Source organism: Lepisosteus oculatus, chromosome 13 (genome assembly GCF_040954835.1).
Source record: "Lepisosteus oculatus isolate fLepOcu1 chromosome 13, fLepOcu1.hap2, whole genome shotgun sequence".
Classification (NCBI taxonomy): Eukaryota; Metazoa; Chordata; class Actinopteri; order Semionotiformes; family Lepisosteidae; genus Lepisosteus; species Lepisosteus oculatus.
Window position 1 is genome coordinate 2,643,229 of NC_090708.1, and position 22,801 is coordinate 2,666,029.

The 22,801-nt window shown below is 41.9% G+C and overlaps 3 protein-coding genes across 8 annotated transcripts; all 3 read right to left on the reverse strand.

The window, feature by feature from the left end:
* Positions 1-491: 491 nt before the first annotated feature.
* On the reverse strand, positions 492-7,566 carry gpr171 (G protein-coupled receptor 171). Its single transcript, XM_015360629.2, has 4 exons — positions 7,428-7,566; positions 6,066-6,150; positions 5,504-5,691; positions 492-4,825 (listed from the first exon to the last, which is right to left on the reverse strand). The coding sequence occupies exon 4, from the start codon at positions 4,784-4,786 to the stop codon at positions 3,818-3,820; it is 969 nt and encodes a 322-aa protein (XP_015216115.1). The 5' UTR covers positions 4,787-4,825; positions 5,504-5,691; positions 6,066-6,150; positions 7,428-7,566; the 3' UTR covers positions 492-3,817.
* Positions 7,567-8,292: 726 nt separating this feature from the next.
* On the reverse strand, positions 8,293-12,155 carry gpr206 (P2Y purinoceptor 14). The gene is made up of 2 exons (XM_015360704.2): positions 12,070-12,155; positions 8,293-10,679 (listed from the first exon to the last, which is right to left on the reverse strand). The coding sequence occupies exon 2, from the start codon at positions 10,675-10,677 to the stop codon at positions 9,592-9,594; it is 1,086 nt and encodes a 361-aa protein (XP_015216190.2). The 5' UTR covers positions 10,678-10,679; positions 12,070-12,155; the 3' UTR covers positions 8,293-9,591.
* A 537-nt stretch (positions 12,156-12,692) lies between these two features.
* LOC102684353 (P2Y purinoceptor 14) lies at positions 12,693-19,989 on the reverse strand. 6 transcript variants are annotated; one of them, XM_069197605.1, is made up of 4 exons: positions 17,648-18,424; positions 16,761-16,855; positions 14,519-14,594; positions 12,693-14,115 (listed from the first exon to the last, which is right to left on the reverse strand). In XM_069197605.1, exons 3-4 carry the CDS (start codon positions 14,519-14,521, stop codon positions 13,120-13,122), a joined length of 999 nt encoding a protein of 332 aa, XP_069053706.1. In that variant the 5' UTR covers positions 14,522-14,594; positions 16,761-16,855; positions 17,648-18,424; the 3' UTR covers positions 12,693-13,119. The 6 variants fall into 6 exon arrangements, 4 of the variants coding, with proteins under 4 accessions (XP_069053706.1, XP_069053707.1, XP_006637557.2 ...); XM_069197606.1 differs by having other exon boundaries at positions 17,364-18,424; XR_011191450.1 differs by adding an exon at positions 19,904-19,989 and having other exon boundaries at positions 14,022-14,115; positions 16,761-19,438.
* Between the last annotated feature and the right edge of the window lie 2,812 nt (positions 19,990-22,801).

Here is a 22,801-nt window from a genome sequence, read left to right on the forward strand (position 1 = left end):
TTCTGTAGCCTGCTTCCTGCTTCACCTTGTCTTTCAATGTGAGTGGTGAAAATCTTATCTTTGTCCAAGCCAAGCCATTGTGATCCAGAAAACAAAATGCACAATTATTATATTGTTCTTTAAACAAGTGCATGTAACAGTGCCAATTTACTACTGTGACCTTGTATTTGTTCGATTTGATTACTAAAATCTTAACTACCTACTGTATGTGGCCTTATTTCCTTCTAATGTTTGATAACTCTTTGATGCCTCTTCTGAGTTTATTGCACATACGTTCATCCTAGAATGTGGTAGCACAGCTATTGCAGTGCACTGAATAATTAAAAATGCAGAGTTCATTAGATGATCTGATTTAGATATCTAAGTGATTTCGATAGCTTTGTTTCCTGGGTGTTTTAGAAACAGAGATAAGAGGATCTACAAGATTAGTTCATTTGAAACCAGAGGGGTCTGCAGTAGAAGAAAAGCAAGAAAGCATCAGTAGAAAACAATTTAGTTTGTTGTCTTTTTATTATGTTCTGTATTATGGTCTAGAGGTGGCCACTGTGTTTGGCACCTTGCACGAAAGATTATATTTCTAATCTGTAGCCCTGCAGCCAGAGTGGTGCCAGAGCTGTGTTCACACATACTGGGCAAAAAACGTACTACAGTAGTACATGAAGCACAGAGGCTGTGCTACTGTGGTCTGAAAATATGCGAAGTGAGGACGGAAGGCTAGCCCTCAGTTTCAATCAAGATATTTTTGGATTCTTTCTAAACACTTCCTTTCGACACACATTTCAAATGATCTATTTTTCATTTAACATAGAACTGACTGTAAGTCAAACAACATTACTTTTGTGACCATTTACTATAATATTCAAAAGCAGAAAAAAAGTTTAATTTTAGAAAAAGCACTAAATGTCACTGGTATGATGCCTATACTGTGTGGTGCTTTCACCTTCACAATATACTTCGTAAACTTGACCAGCAAAAGAAATATAAAAACACTGGGCATCCCATTGATACAAAGCGCCAGGTTCATCTGTAGTGGGCAAAGCTGTTTAAATTTGTTTTTAAAACTTGTTTTTTTTATTTTGGAGGAAAATAAAGCACTCAGTTTGTGTTTGTGAGTTCTCACCTTCTTGTGCTCGTCAGAGGTGGGATTGTGTGTCAGAACTGAAGACCTCTGTGAAACAGCCATGCTGGGTGAATTAGCCTACTAGACGTCGCGAGAAGAGGTTTTTAGAGTCACAGAAGTCTTACTTGCTGTTAATGCTCAGACAGATTCGCCATTGCAATAGAAGCCTGGAACTCTCTACCAGCTGTGGACTATTCAGACATACAGCGAATGTGCGTTTTTCCCAGCTGATAGTAGGTATAAAAGTCTGTGAGACTTCCTGTGTGTACCTTTTTTTTTCTCCGTGCCAATAATATGAAAGTATGCAATATAGACTCACAATTCTAAAATATATTTTTTTTCAAGCTGTACCTCAATTTGAGCTGGTACAAGATGTACAGTTTGACCAAGGTTAAGGTACAGTCTGTAGTATTTTTAACAGTCGCAGTTTTAAGACAAATACATCAAGCTTCTTCTTAGTTCCATTGAATCATAACAATACATTCAGTCAGTTAAGAAGAATAGGACACTAGGCTATAGTTAGATGCCTCTGTTGTGCTTTATGCCGTGAGAGCCTGTAGCCTCTACAGTGCTTTACTAGGAAGTCATGCATTCAAAGTTCAGGGACCGATCACAGTCAGCCTACAGACGAATTATTCCGTCCCCTGACTCTGCTTCGGCATCTATCACCTATGGTTTGTACGCCTGTGGTCAGCAGCGCTCTGTAAAAGCTTGCTTCTTTAGGGCATGCACGTAAGGTATGTACGGTTGTGTCTTCAGGGTTGACCACATAAAACTAAAAGAGAGTGCAAGGATTCTCCAAAACAGTTAGTTATCTGCATGTGGAAATACTCTAATCACATTTTTTTAAAGTAGTTTGAAATAAGAGTGGCTGAAATAAAACATCATGGAAGCACTTTACTCTGGGGGGTGCAGATTCATGCAAAAAGCCCTTCTGTCTCATAATTCAGTGCCAGGAACAATTCTTCCTCAGGATTAACTGAAGTCAGATATTTTTCATTTATAATTACCTTTCTTAACGGTGACCTCAGTGCCAACAGCTGTTTTTCATGCAGTTACAAAGTGGAATTTCCACCCCTTAAAATAAACAGCTACCAAATTTATAGTAGAAAATATAACCTGTTGATGTTTTTTAAAAAGCCAATTAATGACTTTTTCAAACTACTTATTTGAAAAAGTAGTATCAAATTACTTATGTTGATGTTTCCACAAGTTTAAATGTGGTTATAATATATAGCAGACTTAGTACACAAAGTACTGAGTTCTTTGTACTCTAAACTGGAATGGGTACTGTATCAATGCTCTGACTGAATACATGCAGTGGTGACCAATTACAAAAGAACAGAATGAACATATTGTCCCCCTTTAGCCCACAATAATAGTATTATGCAATTCAGAACTATCAACACATACATTGTATTATGGTGGTAATCAATTTTTAATCTTAATTTTAAAATGAGCACAGTAAAACATAATTTTGAAATTATATGGTTTGCAGATTATAATGAACTGTTACTTTCACTGTGCGTTTTTTTTTTCCCTCTCCAGCTTCTGCCATTTTCATTCTGGAGTGGTGACACTCTTACATGATTAGACAGTCAGGTTTTACAGTCTTTGAAAGGCCATAAAACAGAGATGAACTCACTGGAAATGATGACTTCTTGGGACACCTGGGAAAATGTCATATTGTTGTTTGCATGAATGTTAAGGAGATGGGATTGATGTCACACAGCACACTTCATGAGAATTGCTGGTGTTGTTTTGTCCAGTGGTGGTGGTCAGACCTTTATCAGGCCTCGATCACTACGTTGTCAAGTGGGTATTTCTCATGTGTGAAGTCTTCTCATGAGACATCAGCCACAATTCACCCACAGAATAGGAAACGCGATGCTTGTCACATTCCCAGAAAGACAGGGGTGTGTTCCCATAAGCAGAATGCAAGATGTGATGTTTTCACTTCTGCCATAACATGGTGGTTTATGCAGTTGTAAAGTTCAAGTATTTTGGAAAAAAAGCTGTTTAGTTAGTCCAGTGTAGCTCATACATTTTTGCTGTCTTTATTCTCTTTTAATAACATAAGAAGGTTTCTTGACTTGCTAGTAACTGATTCATCCTACAATCTCATTTAATCCATTTCTCAAAGAATCTCAGAATATGATCCTCAGCAGCTTGGTCAGAGAACTCGGCTCAGAGAACCAGGACTCCTTGGCACACAAAGACACGATGTCATGTAGCAAGCGTGGCATTTCCGAACCCTTTCAGTGTCCAGGTATTTGAAAAAGAAAACCTGTAACCTGTAACCTGTAAAAAACCAAATCTGTTTCTTGCAACATTATATACAGTAACATTCTCAGCACCTTGGCACTGGCCTTTCTTTTCTCAGAAAAAAAAATGATTGCTATAATAAACCAACAATTTAAAAGGGTATCCAAAAGATTTTTCCCCTTTATCAGTTTTGTTTTCAATTTTGTTCCCTGAAATTGGCGGAATTTTGCTCTTTCACCTGCTCTGTTACCACTGCTCTTCCAAATCGAAAAACAAAAACAAATAAAAAACAAATCGAGACTTTGCGGGCTGTGGCCGTCAAAACATACACACATATATATATATCTTTCGTCTATCTAATATTTATCTCTTTTTAAAACGACTGTAATTTTGTAAGTTCTTTCTAGATAACTCGCCAGTGTTCCTTCCAATTTACAGTGCAGTCCCGGGGGCATCGTTGACCGGAGCCCTCTTCTGCGGCTTGAAGGCTTCGGTTATCTTCTCTCTGAAGGAGCGGGAGAGGTAGAAGTAGAGGATGGGGTCGAAGCAGAGGTTGAGCACTGACAGGAACAAGGTGGATTCCTTGGCGATGAACAGGCGGCGCCGCAGGGAGCAGTCGGTGATGACTTGGTTCTGCACGAACGTGTACGGGGTGCGCACCACGTGGTAGGGCACGAAGCAGACGATGTAGGCCGCGGTGACCATCTCGATGTTGAAGAGGGCCTGCTTGACGGTGCTGTGCTTGCCCTCCTCCTGGGCCTGGCACAGCCTCCTCAGGATGCACCCGTTGGAGATGAGGATGACGGCCGAGGCGTTGACGAAGATCGCCAGGCACAGGAAGTTGGTCAAGGTGTGCCAGTGGAGCCCCACCTCCTGCTTGAACTCGGCGCAAGTGACCAGCGGCTTCTCCTTGACGCTCCTGATGGGGATGGCCATGTTGGGGACCATGATGAACAGGACCAGCCCCCACACCACCGCTGACATCACCTTCGCGAAGCCCACCTGCTGGATCCGGAAGAGTGTGGAAGCCTGCGAGATCTGAAGGTAGCGGTCGGCGCTCACAAAGGCCAGGAACAGGATGGACGCGTACACGTTGACATAGATGAGGACGGCGGAGACCTGGCAGTGGAAGATCTTCAGGCTCCACGGGGCGATGCCCAGGTCGACGGCAATCTTAAAGGGCAGGGCGAGAGTTAGCAAGAAATCCGATGTCAGCAAGTTGATGAGATAGACATTGATGCACTTCTTGTTCTTGCAGTTGCGGGTGAATGCCCACAGGGCCACAGAGCTGCCGAGGATTCCTATCAGGAAGATGAGGTAGTACAGGTAGGTGAATGGCACCATCTGGTCATTCACTGTGCAGTATCCACTGCTAGGAGACACCGTAGAGTTTCCCTGCATGTTAGAGCTTGGAAAGGGCCGTCCAAACTAGATTCAGGCCTGTGGAAGAAAACCCCAGCAAAATAAAGTTAAGTATTAGGTCATGTATAAATCATGAATTTTACTTTGACTTAAGATGACTCTTGGTCGTAAACAATGATTTTAGTTTGCCCTCTAAAAACACACTACGTCTCTCTGAGTCCAAAAGAAAAGTGATAAAAAAAGGAAATGATTTCAAATGGAAAATTTAAGTGTGCTAATGTGCTTTAGTGTTTAAACTAGATTTCACCTTATAGCAGGGACGCTCAGTTTAAGGTCTCTTCGGCACAATTGTTTAGAAATACTTGGCTTAGGTATCTTCATCAACAAAGGCTAACCTTCATGCTTCATCCAAAACAAATCAGATAGTGATTCACTTTACAGCTGTTTTTACAGAATGTTTCCTCTTTGGTTTTTACGGGGACATTGTATACCTCCTTGTGCCAAAAAGCACTCGGCTCTTGCCAAGAGCTCAGTTGTTTGTGCAATTTCTCTCACTCCTGATGGTTCCACAATCTCCTATAAATTAAGGTTGTACGTGGTGTAAAAGCAGGAAAAAGTGTAACAGTTGTGAAAACATTAAAGAGTGACAAAGCTTGGTGTGTGCTAAGGCCATGAGGATATCGTGTACATATGGTGCAAAAAAGACCAACATCCTCAGTAAACCCGGGCCATTTAAGATAAAATATGAAACCTTGCCTTTGCAAAAAGGTGGTCCTGTCCTCGTGTTTCCCTGCTGATCCAGTTAGTGAGTTTGTCCATTTGCAGCGAATTCTGAATGAGTGTCACTGAAGAAGGGGACCTGAATCCACATGACATTCACCTGAATCCACTCAATACAGTTCTGTGCTCTACTGGTGGTACTTCTAGTCCTTGCAATACAGAACCTGAAATTTGGCCAAAGATCAGGAAAAAAAGACAGTTTAATCCCCATTAATATATTGAATTGTTTCAATACAAATGTAATAGAACTAAGAGCCAGTCTGGAACACTAAATGTTAGATGGCTCTCCTGAACCATGAGATCGAACAAACACCCCACGTCTTCATAGATGCATATCATGATAAATCTTAATGCTTTCGCAATCAACACTTTACACATAATGAACTCTTTCACAGGACCCACTGCAAATTAAAATGCTTTTTACTGACCATGGCGATGCCTTCTCCAGCTAAAACATGAAATCCAACAGCAGTGCTGTTATCAGTGCTTTAATATTAGGGAGCAGCCTTTTTCCAGCCACAGCAAAGCAAAGTCCTACCTCAACAAGCGGACAAATCTAGTGGATCCCCCCATGAACAGTTGAAGAGCTGTGTCTGGTTTCCGTCTGCATCTGTGAAGGCGTACTAAAATGAAGATAGACAGTGTTAAACGCAGAGATATTTTTCCCTTGCTTTGTGGTCAGAGAGTTAAACCTACTTTAGCCCGTTTTTCGTCTGCTTGATTAAGTGTGGAGGCATTTTTTCCCATAACACATCAACATCATTTCCGACTGGGATTTTGAATTATTTTTCTAACCAGCAGCTATTGCTGTTCAGAAGATCCAAGACTGTAATCTACGGTTTTCTCTGTTTCTGTAAAACAGTTTTCTCCAAGTGATGTTAAGGACTACAAATCTTCCTGCTCATCTTAAAATGTGAAGTTTGTATATCTGGGATTCACTCACCTTGTCAGCTATGGTTGTGCCAGTCAGTTTCCACAGCACGAAAACCTAGGTCAGTGCTGCTGTGATCCTTTTTCCTTAAAGCTTGTTAAAGGTTTGCTAATGAGTAAAAGGAGTTTTGAGCCCATCTACCTTTTTGAATGTCTCTTTGAGTGCTAATTTTAGTTCATCTGAATAATGAATTGCTTTGTGATTAGTGGTCAGATTGAGAAAGGCTGTTTTTGTAGGCAGAATTCTTAATTTCATGAAGTGGAGAGATCGTGGTGCTTTGTTCAAATTGGAGTTTTATTTAATTAATGCAAAACTGAAAAATTTGTGTATGTTTTAGAAACACAAAGCTGTTTCTGTGCCAGACATGAAGAACCCAACACTATCTGTGACAGGCCAATGGTTCTGTTGCAGAAATACACTGAAGGCCATGTCTTCCCCAAGCTCTTATAGACAGGATAGATTACAGGGACTTGGCCTTGAGGGAAAAATGTGGAAACATGATTCCCATATGGAGGAGGAACAGAATGGGGAGCTGTTAACTGGAAAAAACAGTCAATATGTAAACCTATGGATTTTGTGTTTGTACTGTGACAAACAGCTATAGAGATACTCTTCTCAGAGATTAGTACAAAACTACCCTATTTATACATCAGCCTACACGATCTTAGCCAGAATAAATTGATAGAAGTCCTTAAAATTGCTAGGCACGTTTACGACGTTGAGCAGATAAGGCATTATGATGTTCAGTTTAATATTTTTTTTAAAAAAAGCAGTACAAATCTTAATTTAGATCATAAAGAAAATCACTGAATGATCCTGCTCTTCTAGGCCGCTCTCTGTGCCGTGCTTTACCTGATCCAAGGCTCTGAGCAGAGGCTCATGAAAACTCTTAAAGGAAATAAAGCACACGAATGCAGTGAGACGCACAGGAAACGAGCACACACAGCGAATTCACTGAAGAGGACTTACCTCGTCTTTTTGTTTCAGTGCAGTACAGGGTCTGAACCATCTAAAACTGCAAGCCCTTCAGACTCCAGGTCCGAAGGCAAGCTGGCGCGCGAGAGTTCATGTGGCATTTAATTGAGAGAGACACAGCTCCTCCAGCAGCTTCCGGGCCTCTCGTGTCTCGGTAACCACAATCGATTGACGTAACTGAAACCCAAACTTTCCAAAACCTCACCAAGCCTGCTTCAGACAGAACTCAGGCAGCCTTTTTCTGCGTGCCGTGCCGTGTGTGTGTGTGTCTGTGTGTCTGAATGTGTAATAGACATGCTGGGAACAGTGACTGATGTGGAGTTTACTGACAGTCTTCTGGTAAACTGGTAGAAGTCTTCTTTTGGATGACTAAACAGCTGATACAAAACTTCACCCGAGCACTTTTTCCTGTACAGTATGCAAAAAACTATTTATAATTAGACAGTTAGCTAATATTGCTAATGTAGGGGAAGTTTCTACTTTTGTGTATGAAAGCCAGCTTGGAAAGCAAGTGGAAACCTCTACTTTGTTATTTTTTCCTCCCTGAATCTGCTGTGTTCTTATTGTTGTGAGATATTGCCAGTACAGGTTACACAGAACTATCCATTCTCGGCACTTTGACCTCAAATCTCTGTGTGGATCAGGCCCTGTGTTAGACACTGGGGCTCTTGCTCATAGTGAGAAAGTATCATCACAGCAGAGACCTGGAGAGAATCTAAAATGCTGAACATTAAGGAAGTAGGAGTGATGTGGCTTTGCAGTACCCTTTTATTTCAAGCTTCCTAGTTAAAAGCATTGGTATAAGCCCAGCTGACACAGTGCAGGCCAACACCAGCTCAATGCACTCGATAATCTTGCGGACTGCAGTGACTGAGAGGACACAGTCATGCTGCAGAAAATAACTCCTTGCCAGAGCTACGGGACTCAGGGATTGGCTGCGTTTGAGGATGTTTAATGAGAATTTAGGTACAGTGAGTCGTCCTAACCTGCTTAAGGTTAAGGGCCAGCCCCCTTTTTGTTCAGAAAGCTCCCGACATTTGCTCGCCAACGCCTGCAGCGTTGAAATGAGACAGCAGATCTTTCTCTCGCAGTGTTTGTATGGTGTGGCTTTGGAGCTCTGAAACCAAAACCCCAACAAAAAACTATGACAAAATGGAGACAGGAAATGCCAGGTCAAGGGACTTCATTTAAAATGCAGAGGGTCATGACTGGAGCCACAATGTTGAACATTATTGATGTTTAATTTACCGTCGTGTGTTTAAACAACCACATGATGGTATTAACTTTTAAGAATATGACCTTTTTGCTTTTTTATAAATAAACTTTCTCATTCATTCTGTGTTAGTCATGTTTCTTGAAATACACCCGACTGGCGAAAGTCAAGGAAAGTTTCAGGAAATAGATCTTCAGTGTTTGAGCTCCCGTCTGCTCCAGTGAACTGGCAGATATTTCATATGCATAAAAAAAAAATAAGATGCTGGGAGGGTCTGATGTAAAAGGGATACAGTACATAAACCCTGAAGAATGAAAGAAAAGGGGCAGAGCAAAAGCTCAGATCAGAATCTTGCTTTTTTATTAGGAAAGATACAATTAAAAATTATGGTGTAAATATAGCACATAGCTCGAATACTTTGTAAAAATCCCTATAGATCTATAGATCAAGACACTATAGATCTATTGTAATTAAAATCTACTGAAACTGGTGCCAAAGTAGCCACAAATTAACGCCACGTATACTTAGATTTTTTATACGACAGAAATGATGATGAGAATGCATTATGGGAAAAAATGCCTCCACGCAGACCAAAAAAGTCTTGGCACTGAAGACGCCCCAATAGAGCTGATTAATTAATTTAATAACATAAGAAAAGAATAATATGAACAGCCTGAGGCCATTTGTCACTTATGGCTTGTTGGGCTGCTTATTATTTTGCGTATCTCATCCAGCCATATCTTGAAGGATCCAAGGGAAGTGTCTTCAACAGCACCGCCTGGCAGCTTGTTCCACGCACCCACTGCCCTTTGTGCAAGCACGCGCCGCTTGTTTTCAGGCCTGCATGTGCACATGCTGTACATCGCTGGACACGACTCTGGCTTTTCTCAGATCGCCATGCATGCGGCCGCGTCCCCGTGAGAATGCGGTGGGGTGGATGAAACTTCAGGATCCTTGTATACTCAAGGACTCTCTGACTGCCATCGAAGGGCTGCTTGGTCTAGTTGTGAAATCATACACAGAATCGTTCACCTCTGATCTGACTTTCGGGTGGTCAGCTGACAGCTTTTCATTTCTTCTTAGGAATTTTAACAAACCTATCTTGGCCCTGAAGGCTTTGCAAAAGATGAAGTAAATGAAGGGGTCCAGGCAGGCATTCAGAGAGGAGAGAACGATTGTGAACTCTTTCAGGTAATAGATTACCCTTTTTGCGTCACAGTCGTCAATCACCTTGTTTTTCGTGAGGAGGTAAAGAACCCGCAGCAGATGGTACGGAACAAAGCAGACGCAGAAAACGGTGATCAGCACGCTTATGTTTTTTTTCGACTTCTGCAGTTTTTTGTTGGCAGCGTGCTTGGTGGCCTTCAGCCTTTTCGCGGTCTGGAAGTAAAAGAAGGACAGAGACGCTAGCACGAAAATGAATAAGACGATGGAGAGGAAGTGGATGAAGACGTAGAATTGCTTCCCGGCTGGAGACAGGACCATGTCACACATCTTACTTTGGCCAGCGGTAGAGTTAAGAGAAGACCAAAATGTTTCCAGGGAGAGAACTGCAAATGTTGAGGCTATAATGAGGAGGAGCCCCCAGGTTCCTAGCGAGATGTATTTCGCGGCGCGAACTGTCTGAAACACATGATTTTCCAGCGGTCTCACGATTTTGAGATATCTGTTCACCCCGATGTGTTCCATAAACAGGATGCTGGCGTAGATGTTCAGGTAAAACGCGGAAGCTACCAAGGTGCAGTAGGTCTTTCTGACCCCCTCAGAGTCCATGGAATAATCTACGATCTTTACAGGCAAAGATAAAACCAGCAGGAAGTCTGCAATGGCGAGGTTCTTCAAGTAGACGGTGACGCAGCACTTGTTGTGCGTGTGACAGAAGGACACCCACAAGGTGAGGCTATTCAGAACAATTCCTGCAGCAAACACCAGGGAGTAGGCGATGGTGAGGGCAGTGTGGATGGGACCCTTCTCATAGTCACATAGGCCATCCTTTGTCGACTCATTTACCAGAATATCCATGACTGGCATTCCTATAAATAAATAAAACCACACACAGTAAATCATCAGCATGCATGCCTTCTCTTCACTGCATTGCAGGCAGGTAGAATCGGAGGATGATATCAAAATTCAGATGTGCTGCAAAAATATATCCCAGCTTTTTGACACACCTCACCACACGGTTTGAACATTGGATGGATTTTGTTCCACCTGAATTTAAGATTCCCTTACAAACCCGAGTTCTCCATTAATTAATTAGTTCTTAATTAATTGAGGGACTTCTGGCTCTGCATGAGAGCTGAAAGTTAATGTAGCAGCAGACCTTTCAAGATCAGAGTGACCTCAAGTTTCCTGGAGACTTTAGGTGCTGCATCTATCTCTGTGAAATGTCACAGAGTGGTGAGTGTAGTCATAGATGGGAGAGGTCAAATGGGGAAACAGCTGGCAGTTCTCCATTTACCTCTCCTGCCCACGATTACAATGATCTTTCTGCCTGCCTCCATATCCTTTCACTGGGATCTGAAGACTTCTACTCCAGAAAGCCATCACCAAAATAAGCCTTAAACGTGACTCGCACCTTCCCACATTCTCAATAATTGATTTAAATTCAGTTTTTCCATTCCTTTTACAGATTTCTTCCTTCCACACTTTGCCTAGAATTCACCTCCCAGACGTCCATCTCTTTGTAATTGACATTGTCTTGTGTCCTCCGAATCCTTACATTCCTGCTCCTTCTCACCTCGAAAGAAAGCTCCACATCTGAAATGTTGCAGTTTTCTTCTTACTTTTTTACTTAACAGTACAGAGGCTTCCCTAGCTCATTTGCAGAAGCCACTCTTATCTGTGGAAGCGCTGATATGCTGCTTTTTGCCAGCACCGAAACCGAGGCACCTCAGCCAAATGCCTCTTCTCCCACCTTTGTTTTTTTGTCTGCAGCACATGTTGGAATTTGTCCTTTGATGTTTTTTTTTTACATTCATGGAAATTACAGCAAAAAAAGCACATTTTGTAGTATAGCACAATTGAACAAGAAAAGGTTAATCAGTGAAAAATAGAAAGAAGAAACAACGTTTCCGCTGTCGAGCCTTCTTCGGGTGTCATCAAAGGTGTCAGTCCATTCTTTTTGTTTATTTATGTTATGTCGAAAGGAATTAACTTTTGCTTGCTTCCTTGCAGCCAACACAAGCTGATGTAGCTTCCCACTCAAATCTAGTTCAATTGGTCTTTTGGGGTATAATATTAACCTGTACAGATTTGCACATTATTGTGCTGTGTCCATGCTATGCACACGGGTAATGTGTTGTTAAACTGCCATGGTTTGCGCATATGCTATGCAGCATCATTCAGCAAAAGCGCGTATTGTATCAAACAGAGAGGACCTTCACGCTAACAATCAGTAACGGACAAAGAGGGTTTACTCACCTAGTTGACCGGCACTTTGAGTCAGTCCTGGTTTCTACAGGTGATCTTTATGATGGCTGTAGTTAACTTGAAACCTGTGATTAAGCTGTTGGCTCTGAGAGAGAACTTTTTTTACTGAGGGGGATCGAAGGAAGTACACGACTTGAGGTGAAACAGAACATAACCACAACATATCAGACCATTAAGCTGTGCTGAATCTAAGAGCTGTGATGTGCAGAGGCTGTTGTCTGCTAACTTCCACACTGGTTGAGCTGTGGTGCATCTCATGCACCCTTCCGCTAGGGGCTGCAAAACGTACACTGAGCCAAACCTGATTCTTTTCCATCTGCGCTCCTCAACAAAAGGAATTATGTGCCTATAGCCCCCCCTAGTGGGCACATATCGAAACTGTACTGACTGTTGCTAAGCTGTAAAGACATTCTTTTTGTTGCCTTGCATTAGGGAAAAAAACGTGCTTGGCTGTTTGTTTACATTGCATGATGTTTAACTTGATTTTCAGTTAAACCTGTTAAAAGCTTTTTTTTCTGAGCAGTAAATATTAGTAACAAGGAGGGTAGCTTTCTTCCATCTGGTAAAACTTGAACTGAACGTACCAGAACACTGCAATTCATGTAATCACAGAATTTATTAAATAGATTTTATTTATTTTCCCACCTCACCCATTCACAGTTCTAAATAATTAAATCAATACTTTCAAACAGGACATATACAACATATTTTCAAGACATTAAATCGATCCTCTGCCTTGTCTGCATACATATGTACAGTACTTGTCAAGAGAAGAGAAGTTACTACTATTGATTAAATATTAAGTTAAGTACTTAACAGCATCAAACCTAAGACTTCCCAAATCCTATCCCCTTATATTATTAAGCTATGAATAAATCATAACTTTGACATGGAACATGAGATCTTCACTTGCAGGTACCATTGGGTCAAGCCCTACTCAGATTTACTAATGGACAGTGAGAGTGGACAGAGAGAGTGGTATCAAGACTTTGTCTTTCTGCAAGTCTGCGCCTTTCCTTTCTGAAAAACATTTACAGCTCTTCACACTGTAGTGGCACTGTAAGAGACGGATTTTCTTCTCATTTCGGTGCTTTTCTCAGAGAATCTTTCTAGAAGTAGCTCTCTGAACAGTTTACACATGAGGAAATAAATCACAGGGTCAAGACAGACATTCAAAGCTGACAGCATCAGGGTGCTTTCCTTTAGGTGGAACAGCACAAACTTGCTCTGTGCACTGAATGAGCCTGCAGTCTGACTTAAGGTGTAAGAAATTCTACAAGCATGGTATGGGACAAAACAGATAAAAAACACCACCAAAATGCTAAATATGTTCCGGTTTGACTTTTTCCTGGTCTCAGTCCTGTCTCTCCTGCACTTTTGGTAGGAGTCATAGATCTTCTTGGTTATTGAGGCGTAGCAAAATCCCATCAGCAGAAACACAGCCCAGAAGATACTGACGGAGAAGTAGTTGGTCACTTTGTGCCACTGCACCCCCAGTTCTGTTTTGAGTCTGATGCAGTGCCAAGATGTTTCTTCTGTAGCTTCTTTGCTGGTCAGTATTGAATTTGGTAGATTAAAAAAGATGAGAAGGCACCAGGTTGCTGCACAGATCACTCTAGCATAGGTGACATTCTGCATAACAGAGGCACCAGAGGACCGGACGATTTTCAGGTATCGTTCCAAACTGATCAGCCCCAGGAAGGTGATCCCAACATACATGTTCATGTAGAAAACAACAGCCGTGTAACGGCACACGATCACCCTCATCCGCCAGCCCCCCGAGCCAAAATCGTTCACAATCTTGAACGGAAACGTCAGGGTCATCAAAAGGTCGGCGACCACAATGTTCTTGAGGTAAATGATAAAGCTGGTGTTGCTGGGAATTCTGAAGAAGATCAAGGCAGCCAAACAGTTCAGAATGAGTCCCCCAGCGAAGATCAGGCAGTAGAAGACGGGCAGCGCTGTCTTTATAAAAGCACTGCTGAAGTCCGTGACATTGCTGTTTAAGTTAGTAAGGTTGTCTGAATCCATGTCAGCCTTTAGAATCAACAGAGACACATAACACGTTACTATGGTTTCACATTCTTTTCTTTTTAATCTGTCCTGATTCAAATAAACATCTTGTGGTTTTACAGAGTCTGATTAGGATTAATCTCGGACTGCCTAATGTTATTTCTGACAAACGAGTCTGCGTACAAAGAATGTAGGTTTGTGATCTAAATATATAAAACATTTAAATGTTATGATAACTAGTCAGTGTCACATTCTTTTGTGGTTGTTAGGAATGTTTTAAAATCAAACTCTTCCTTTTTTTGTTTTATCCCTGCTTTTCTTACTGCCTTTGGAGGCAAATAATTTTATACTATGATACAGTAAGTTTCAGACATTTTCAACATTTCCATGTGACACATCGAGTTAATCTTGAGATACAATAACTCACCATAATCTTCTTAGATGTTCACCTCGTGAATCATAGCTGTTCATGTCTTTCCCACTGCGAAATTGTTGATCGGGTGCTACAGTTTAAAAAAAGCAGAATGTGATTGATAAGTGTTTCAGTCAAGTTTGAAATCTGTATCTTCAGTATGAATCATGAGCACCTTCTTTAGTCTGCGAGTGTCCGTCCTTTATGTTCTAGTGCTCATAGACACTGAGATATTTCCAGGCTTGGTTTCTCAGGGACGTGGGCAGACTGCAGAGATACTGTATATACAACTCAAGAGTATTCAGTCACACTGCAGCTGACACAGCACCTCCCTCTCCATGACCAACAAGCTGAGTGGCTGCAGGAAGAAAGAATCAAATGTTTCCCTGTTTCAATGTCTTTCTGTACTAAAAACGGGTACTCTCGGTTTCCTACTTAATGATAGGTCCTTCCTCATTCACCCAGTCACTTTGGAAAGTGAAAAAGGATTGAAATGGAGGTATTTTAGAGAGCACCTGTTTTGCTTAGAAATGGGCAAAGTGTTGTATTATCTTTCTTCTTAGAAATCGGAAATGGTCCATCGTATTTTATACACATCAGAGAGAGAGAGGAAATGACAGTTGCTGTTCTAATTTCACAGATCGTTAGAACATTGTGAGGCTATTTCTGAGATCCTGAACAGGATATCAATGCAGTGCTGTCGGACACAGCAGCTGTCAGTCATGTTTCTAATCCGGAAACTGGTAACACTGGTAAGTGCTAAAGACCAGTTACCAGTTTTTCATTCACTGGTCTAAAAGATTAAAGTAGCCCTGTAAGATTTGTACATAACCTTTTTGAGCATTTTGACACAAAGTCTTTGTAAACTCACTGTGGACCCACTCCTCTGTGGATCATAACACTAGGGCTCCTTCATGTTTAAGTAAGATATTAATTTCTTTTAAAAAATCATTGGATTAGCACTGAAAAATAAGATTAGAAAACATTGACAATAAAGAAAACGCCTGTATTGTTACTGCTTTGGTCAAAATACTGTTGTCTCTCATTTTGGATGGGAGGAAAATCTCTCGAGCTAGAACTCTTCAGAAGGCTCTGGGAAAGACATGATTACACTGTAAATCATTGCCTTTGCAAGATGCCCCCTGCCTCCGACTGCAAGGGATTGAGTGTATGCGATCAGAAATGAACAGTATCTTCCTGTGAGTTACTGGAGAAGTCCTAACTCTGAGATCTCCACGAGTAAGGGGTTGTTCTGGGTCAGTTTCCTTTTTTAGTTTTGAACACTTGTGGGAATTCTCCCTTCAGAAACAAGGATATTCACTTTCGTTCTAAGTAGTACATACAGTAAATAAAAAACCAGCCCACAAGCCATAATCTTTCCTTCCACCCTGTGGAGGATCACAGCGAGCGGGAGCCTAGCCCAGCAGACAGAGATGGCCTCCTGATGCAAGAACTGAAAAAACGCTGCCGTGGTGACGGTACCATGACTTTCCCACATCATGTGTCATTTCTTCTTTAACAAAAGCTTTGGAGGCCACGGCAGTCAGAGTCACGGGTGCCCTCTTGCACAGGTGGCAGATGGGGATCAGGTGGGGATCTTGGCCAGTGGGCTGAGCCACACTGCAGCTGTGTAGGCTGCAGTGCTGAAGGAGCGTGGCGCATACGCATGCAGTGGTGGGCTCGTTGCAGGAGCTTCTGTGCTGGCGGCCCACTGACGCAGATCTTCGTATGAGGCACTCATTTGCTTTACAAGGCAAGCCACTCAAGAGCAGATTCTCATTTAAAACCAGATGACCTGGAGGGAGGCCCCTTCATGCAGCAGGACACTTACTGAAGCACTTTGCATGATATTTGGCTCAAGGACACAACCGGGACTTGAACCTTCAACACTCCAGCCTGCAGTTCAAAGCCCTGACCTCTGCTCCACACAACTGCATTTCCCAGCTTTTACAGCCATGGAGAAGTGCTGGGACAACAGTGTTATATACAAAGCAGTTTGCTAGAGTCTTCCAGTCTTTGCATTTCTTCTGTCAGAACATGCATGGGTTTGCAGCAGCTTTGCATGTGCTTTTTAAATACTCTCTGCAATGCAAGGAGATGTATTCTGTAGATTTGATTGCACTTCAGATTGAGAGGCAAAAACAAGTCTCACATGTCCAAAGTGTTGCTCTGCACAGAGCTAATCACGTGTAGACACATGTATCTTGACTACTCTCGGCCTGGGTGTGTATGAATTTGGGGTGATGGGGTTCCTCACCTCATGGCTTTGATCTCTTCCTCCTCAATGGCCAGCTCTGGAACAGGTTCGTATATTCAAGCATGTTGAGCCTTTTTCTTCAATGACAATGACATCTGTATTGGGATTGAAAAGAAAAAAAAGGTTAGGAGACAACCAGTGTTTCCTTCAAACATTTTATTCTCCTGTATGTATACATTATCATTTACTTGTTTTGCAAAAAGTATGTAGGATGATAAAGATCAGAAAGGTTGTGTTGGCACTGCACAAGACAGCACATCTGGCTTAGTTTAAAAAGTAAGCAGTGTGTGTCTTGGCCTGATCCTTACATAAAGTGCATGTATCCCTTAATGTCCCCCTGAACATTGAGAGCTCTTTGTTCAAGGAACATCCTCTACGAAAGGTCAGAAGACTTTTACAAGAGGATGCTGGATTAAAGGAAGTTATTAACTGAGGTTCAAGTGGGATAACAATGACAAGTCAATCTCTCGCAGTTGTTATTTATCCCCACCATGATGGAAATTAGCTCTATATATCGAACTCAAACACCTCCCTTCGCATTCGTCTCAGGAATCACACCTCCAGCCCATCTCCACCTGGGCAGCTGCCCCCTGGTTCACTCACTCTGAATGGGGTTCGAGTCTTCTCGTCCTGTGGCCAGGAGGCTGCCCACTAACCAAGCCTAACCTTCATCTCACAAAATATTCCAGTCACAAAGCATTCAGTTCTTGGATGCTGTTGCCCCCCCGGTGAAAAAAATATTTACAACTTTCATCAAACATATTACGAAATTATATAGAACATACAATTCATGTACAAGGACTGTTGTAAATAGTAAAGGTAATTCATTAAACAAATTTGCAACCAGGTATGATGTCTTGGCCTTTGTCACTTATACTTGTACTTACCTGGTTTTGAAGAATCGGCTCACGGGCTTCTTGATAGCATCCTAGCTTTTCGATCTCTGTGCAAGCAGCCACTTACCCCGGAGAGCACTGGAATGTCTATCAACTCAGAGATCACCTTTCAGACATTCATAGAGGTGCAAATTGGTGAGGAAAGAACTGTACTAAAAGGAGGACAATGTGTGAGATAAAAGACGAATTAATTCAAAACACTGATGCCCTGCAAGCACCAATCCTCGTCTTTTTCATGGACAAGTACTAGGAGCCCCTGTTCGAACAACATGGGTGTCTTAGATGGGCTCTGGGTGTCCGGTTATTCAAAACCACACTTTCTGCCTGGGTACTGTCAGACGAAGCCTGAGTTGCTTCACGAGAAGAGGGAACCTCTAACACATTTCCAGACGTTGTGTGATGAATCAACCCACATTATCCAGTTTTCGCAGTCTGCAGTACCTGGCTTTTGCTCTGAAATATTTATAATCTTCATCTTGTTAACTTGAACTCTTTTTACATCCGTGGTTCACTGGCTTAGGTTTAATTAGTTTTAACCACACTTTCCTCCCTACGCTTCCGGTTTCAAAGCATCAAAGTTCCCCAGAAAGCCATTAGGTTGAATTATTACATCCTCTTGCTGTTTTGTAACCCAGCAGTAAATTAATTTACTTTTTTGAATATGACATCCAACTGCATGAATCTTTTCTTGGTGGTTGGGCTCAGATTCTCATCCTGAGTCTTACTAACAAACACCTAAGCGATTTTATGCTAACAATCCACAGTAGTTTCTTCCACTTCAACTCAGTTTGTCCTAATGCTAGGAACAACAGAGAGCGATCTCCCCCTCACGTCGGGGGCTTTCTTCGAGAATCTTTTGATGAGTAATTCTCTGAACAGCTTACACATCAGGAAATAAATGATGGGGTCTAGACAGACATTCAGAGACATCAGGAACTGTGCACTTTCCTTGAGGTGAAGCAGCACAAACCGGCTCTGTCTGCTGAATGAATGGTTTGTCTGACTTAAGGTATAGGGAATTCTACAAACATGATAGGGAAAAAAACAGATAAAAAAGACTGCCAAAATGCTAAAAATGTTCTGGTTGGACTTTTTCCTGGTCTCAGTCCTGTCTCTCCTGCACTTTTGGTAGGAGTCATAGATCTTCTTGGTTATTGAGGCGTAGCAAATCCCCATCAGCAGAAACACAGCCCAGAAGATACTCACACAGAAATAACTTGAAAACTTGTGCCACTGCACCCCCAGCTCTGTTTTGAGTTTCATGCAGTGCCGAGATGTCTCTTCAGTTGCCTCATTGCTGGTCAGTATTGAGTTTGGAAGGAGAAGGAGGAACAGTGACCAGGTTGCTGCACAGATCACTCTAGCATAGGTGACATTCTGCATAACAGAGGCACCAGAGGACCGGACGATTTTCAGGTATCGTTCCAAACTGATCAGCCCCAGGAAGGTGATCCCAACATACATGTTCATGTAGAAAATGACAGCCGTGTAACGGCACACGATCACCCTCATCCGCCAGCCCCCCGAGCCAAAATCGTTCACAATCTTGAACGGAAACGTCAGGGTCATCAAAAGGTCGGCGACCACAATGTTCTTGAGGTAAATGATAAAGCTGGTGTTGCTGGGAATTCTGAAGAAGATCAAGGCAGCCAAACAGTTCAGAATGAGTCCCCCAGCGAAGATCAGGCAGTAGAAGACGGGCAGTGCTGTCTTTATAAAAGCACTGCTGAAGTCCGTGACATTGCTGTTTAAGTTAGTGAGGTTGTTTGAATCCATGTCAGCCTTTAAGAAAACAAGAGACACATCATGTTACTGTAGTTGCAAATGTTTTTATTTAAGCAGGCACATGCATTGAGATCTGCACTGATTTCTTTTTTGAACACATGTTTTATCTCTAGGTCCATATATTAATTTAACTCACTTGTTAGCACATGTTTGGCATTGAATTGGTTTGCTCTTTCTTTGAAATCCAGACTTTCAGTTGTGGTGCAAAGCATAGTTTATAGTTCTGAATTTATATTAACATCAGGCTACATGACATTTTAATGCATGTTTCAGTTTAGAAAAATTACCCAAGCAGATATTTCACAAATATTCAGTTACTCTTAAAAAAATTACATAACTTACTGGTGTCTCTTGCAATGTCCAGCTAGTGAGTCATTGATGCTTATCTATTAACCTTGAATAATGAAGAATACTAAAAAAATATAGAGGAAGGAAGAATTATGCAATTATTACATTACCTACACCAGGAAAAAGTTGTGTTCTCCTCGCCGTTTTGGAAGGATGTAATGAACAAAAAGGAAATGTCAGTCTAGCCACAAATCGAGGTCTTAATGCCTTGTGCAGTGAGCAAGTATCTGTCTTGAGTTCTGGTATTTATGTATTTGGCTGGTGTGGTTGATTGGTTCATGTATGCTATGTGACACGACCCCTCTCATAAAGACGAAACATTGGACAGTTGCAGCAAAGGAACAGCACAGAGGCTGAGGTGTGAATGCAAATATTACTTCGAAAGAGAAAGTTTGTAAGGAAACTACAGTTAACTTTTTTCAGCATGGCACTATTTTACTATTTTACTCATTTGAAATACACCAGGAACTAATTGTCAGAGAGAGAGGGGGGTGTTTGTTTCTCAGTACACTGGAACATTGTGTTTTTATCGGGGTGACTGTGTTCTAAGAATTGGAACATGACCTTTAAGTACAGAACATATCAACCGTCAATCATTCCTCCTCAGAAGTGCTTAAGGACAAATCTCCAGGGCTGGATAATATTCTATCATTTGCACTTAAGGAAAGGATTAATACTGTTCTAAGACTGTTATGAAAACCCAGAGGGAAGAGTAATCATGGATTAAGAATGTTTAAAAATATGAAACTTGATGGCCATTAACTTAAGTCACATTTCTTACCTCAAAGGGTGTCCATGAACATTTATCTTTAGGCATCTGTTTTTCGTTGTTATGGAAAACTAATGTTGAGGCTCCTATCTATAATCTTTTAGTCCATGACGGAGAGTTGGAGTTTACACTATCCCATAACTGGAACGCCAGTCCTGTCTTTCTCTAGCTGGTCTCTGATCTGCGCATCTTTCCCGGCATCTTGAGTTTATAGCATGACTGCCTCTTAAACAAATGTGCAGCCCTGTCACTGTTTACACAAATAAAAGTCAGTGTTAGGAAGGACACCAAAGGAGCAATTATATCATTCTTCTCTTTGAACAGTTTATTTATATAATTATTATCATAGTTTATAATGCATAAGCCCAGACATACTATCCTTTAATATGGTCAAATGCATGTGGCACTCAGGTTTCTACCAATTCAGATTTTAAGTCTGGTACTCGGTGGAGTTGTCCACACAGGAGTCAGCTTCTGCCATGTCAGTGAAGCACCTTCACTCGGGGATGCCTCTGGGAATCTCAGTCTTTGCCATCAGACCCTACCCTAGGCCGCTGGTCCTCCGAACCCTAATCAACCAACATGTTGTGCAACAACAGCTTTACCATGAGGCTTTACCATTTGGGTCACAGGGCGACCTTCAAACCCCCTTCAAACCCCCTTCATCTGTGCGGCCAGGCTGGTATTGTCGCGTGAGTTGGGGAGCCAGGGAAAACACCCTCTACATCATCCTTACAGTGAACGATCAACTTTGCTGCCACATTTCATGAATTAGCGTTTGACCGAACTGCTGAATTCAATGGAAGTTGCGAACTAAAACAGAAACCCAGTGCTGTGTGCTGTCTTTGAGGTTTTCACACCTGAGACTGCCAAGCCCAAGGTGAGATACGAACAATGTCATAACTTCTCTTTAGTGTTAAGGAGCTGTGTACTGTACCTACCACTTGATTTTTTCACATGCTTTTTTTATTTTCAGCGTCTGAGATTGTACACCCAGATAATTAAGCATAAAATGCACAGAACACTCCACAGTACCTCACGCTTTCAATAAACTGTCAGTGTTACAGCAAGTAGGCGGATTGAGTTCTTAGTTTTTTTAGCTGCACGATGTTCAGTGGCACGGAACGGCCTCATTCAGGGATGTGCTGCGCTTCATGGGCAGATACAATTTTTTTTCCCAATACGAAAATCATTGTGGTGTCCTTCCCAAAGAAAAGCGTTTCTAAACATTGGTGGCATTCTGATTTTCAGACATGAAATCCCCCCCCCCCCCCCCGCCCCCGAAAAAATCACCTGTGAGCACACTTAAACTGACGAGACGTTTTAGGTGTCACTGCAAAACACTGCTGTTTGCTTCCAGTTCTGTAACATGTTTTACAGTTGGTGTTGATATGTTGCTCCTCAGAGCGAATTTTAAAAAAACAAACACTATTGTCAGCGTCAGCTGATTTCCTGTCACTTCGTTGTGGACGGGATGGAAACAGTTGCAGGATAGTCGCCTGCTCGTCACCCACAGAGAGGAAGTATGTTTGTGTCAGGCAGTGTGTTTCGGGGAACGAGGAGGCGCTGAGGGTTTTCCTAAGTTGCTGCGTGTGGTTGCTATACGGGCAGGCTGGCGATTTCGGATTGCATTTAAGGAAAACATTTATTCAGTTAACACAAGGCGACAGGTTTTGAGAGGATTTTTTCCCTCCTCTTTGATTAAACAAGCCTGTAACGAATACCGTCCGAGATCTTTGCACGATTCAATCATCGGCTATTTTTTTTTTTAGATTTTAGAATAGAATAAAACTTTAACTGAAACGCCTTTCATTGAAATGTAACGACACAAACACGAAAATGAAGGTTTCGTATTTTGCAGACGCAAGTTCCGATGACTCGCTGCACTGCGCTCCTGTTTGCGGAGGCTTATCTTTGTGAATGATTCGGAGTCCTTGGTTTTCGAAACACGTATTATATTTCAGTGTATTATTGGGAGGAAAAAAGCCTCAACAAAATAGTTAACTGCAACACCTCTGTAACAGCACGATAAAGAACGAGCTGTGTTGTTTCTTTGTCTGTACGGCTTATCAGCTCCTGCGGGCGTCTGACATTGATTTTTAGCTGGCGATTCCGAATTGTGTGGTGGATCCAGTTGTAACAGGACCAAACTACCACAACCGCATTTCCCAGCATGTTATACGGTACAATATTTGTTGTAGTGGTAGCCAAGGGCTGTTTTTCACAAGATAGAGAGTCTCTCA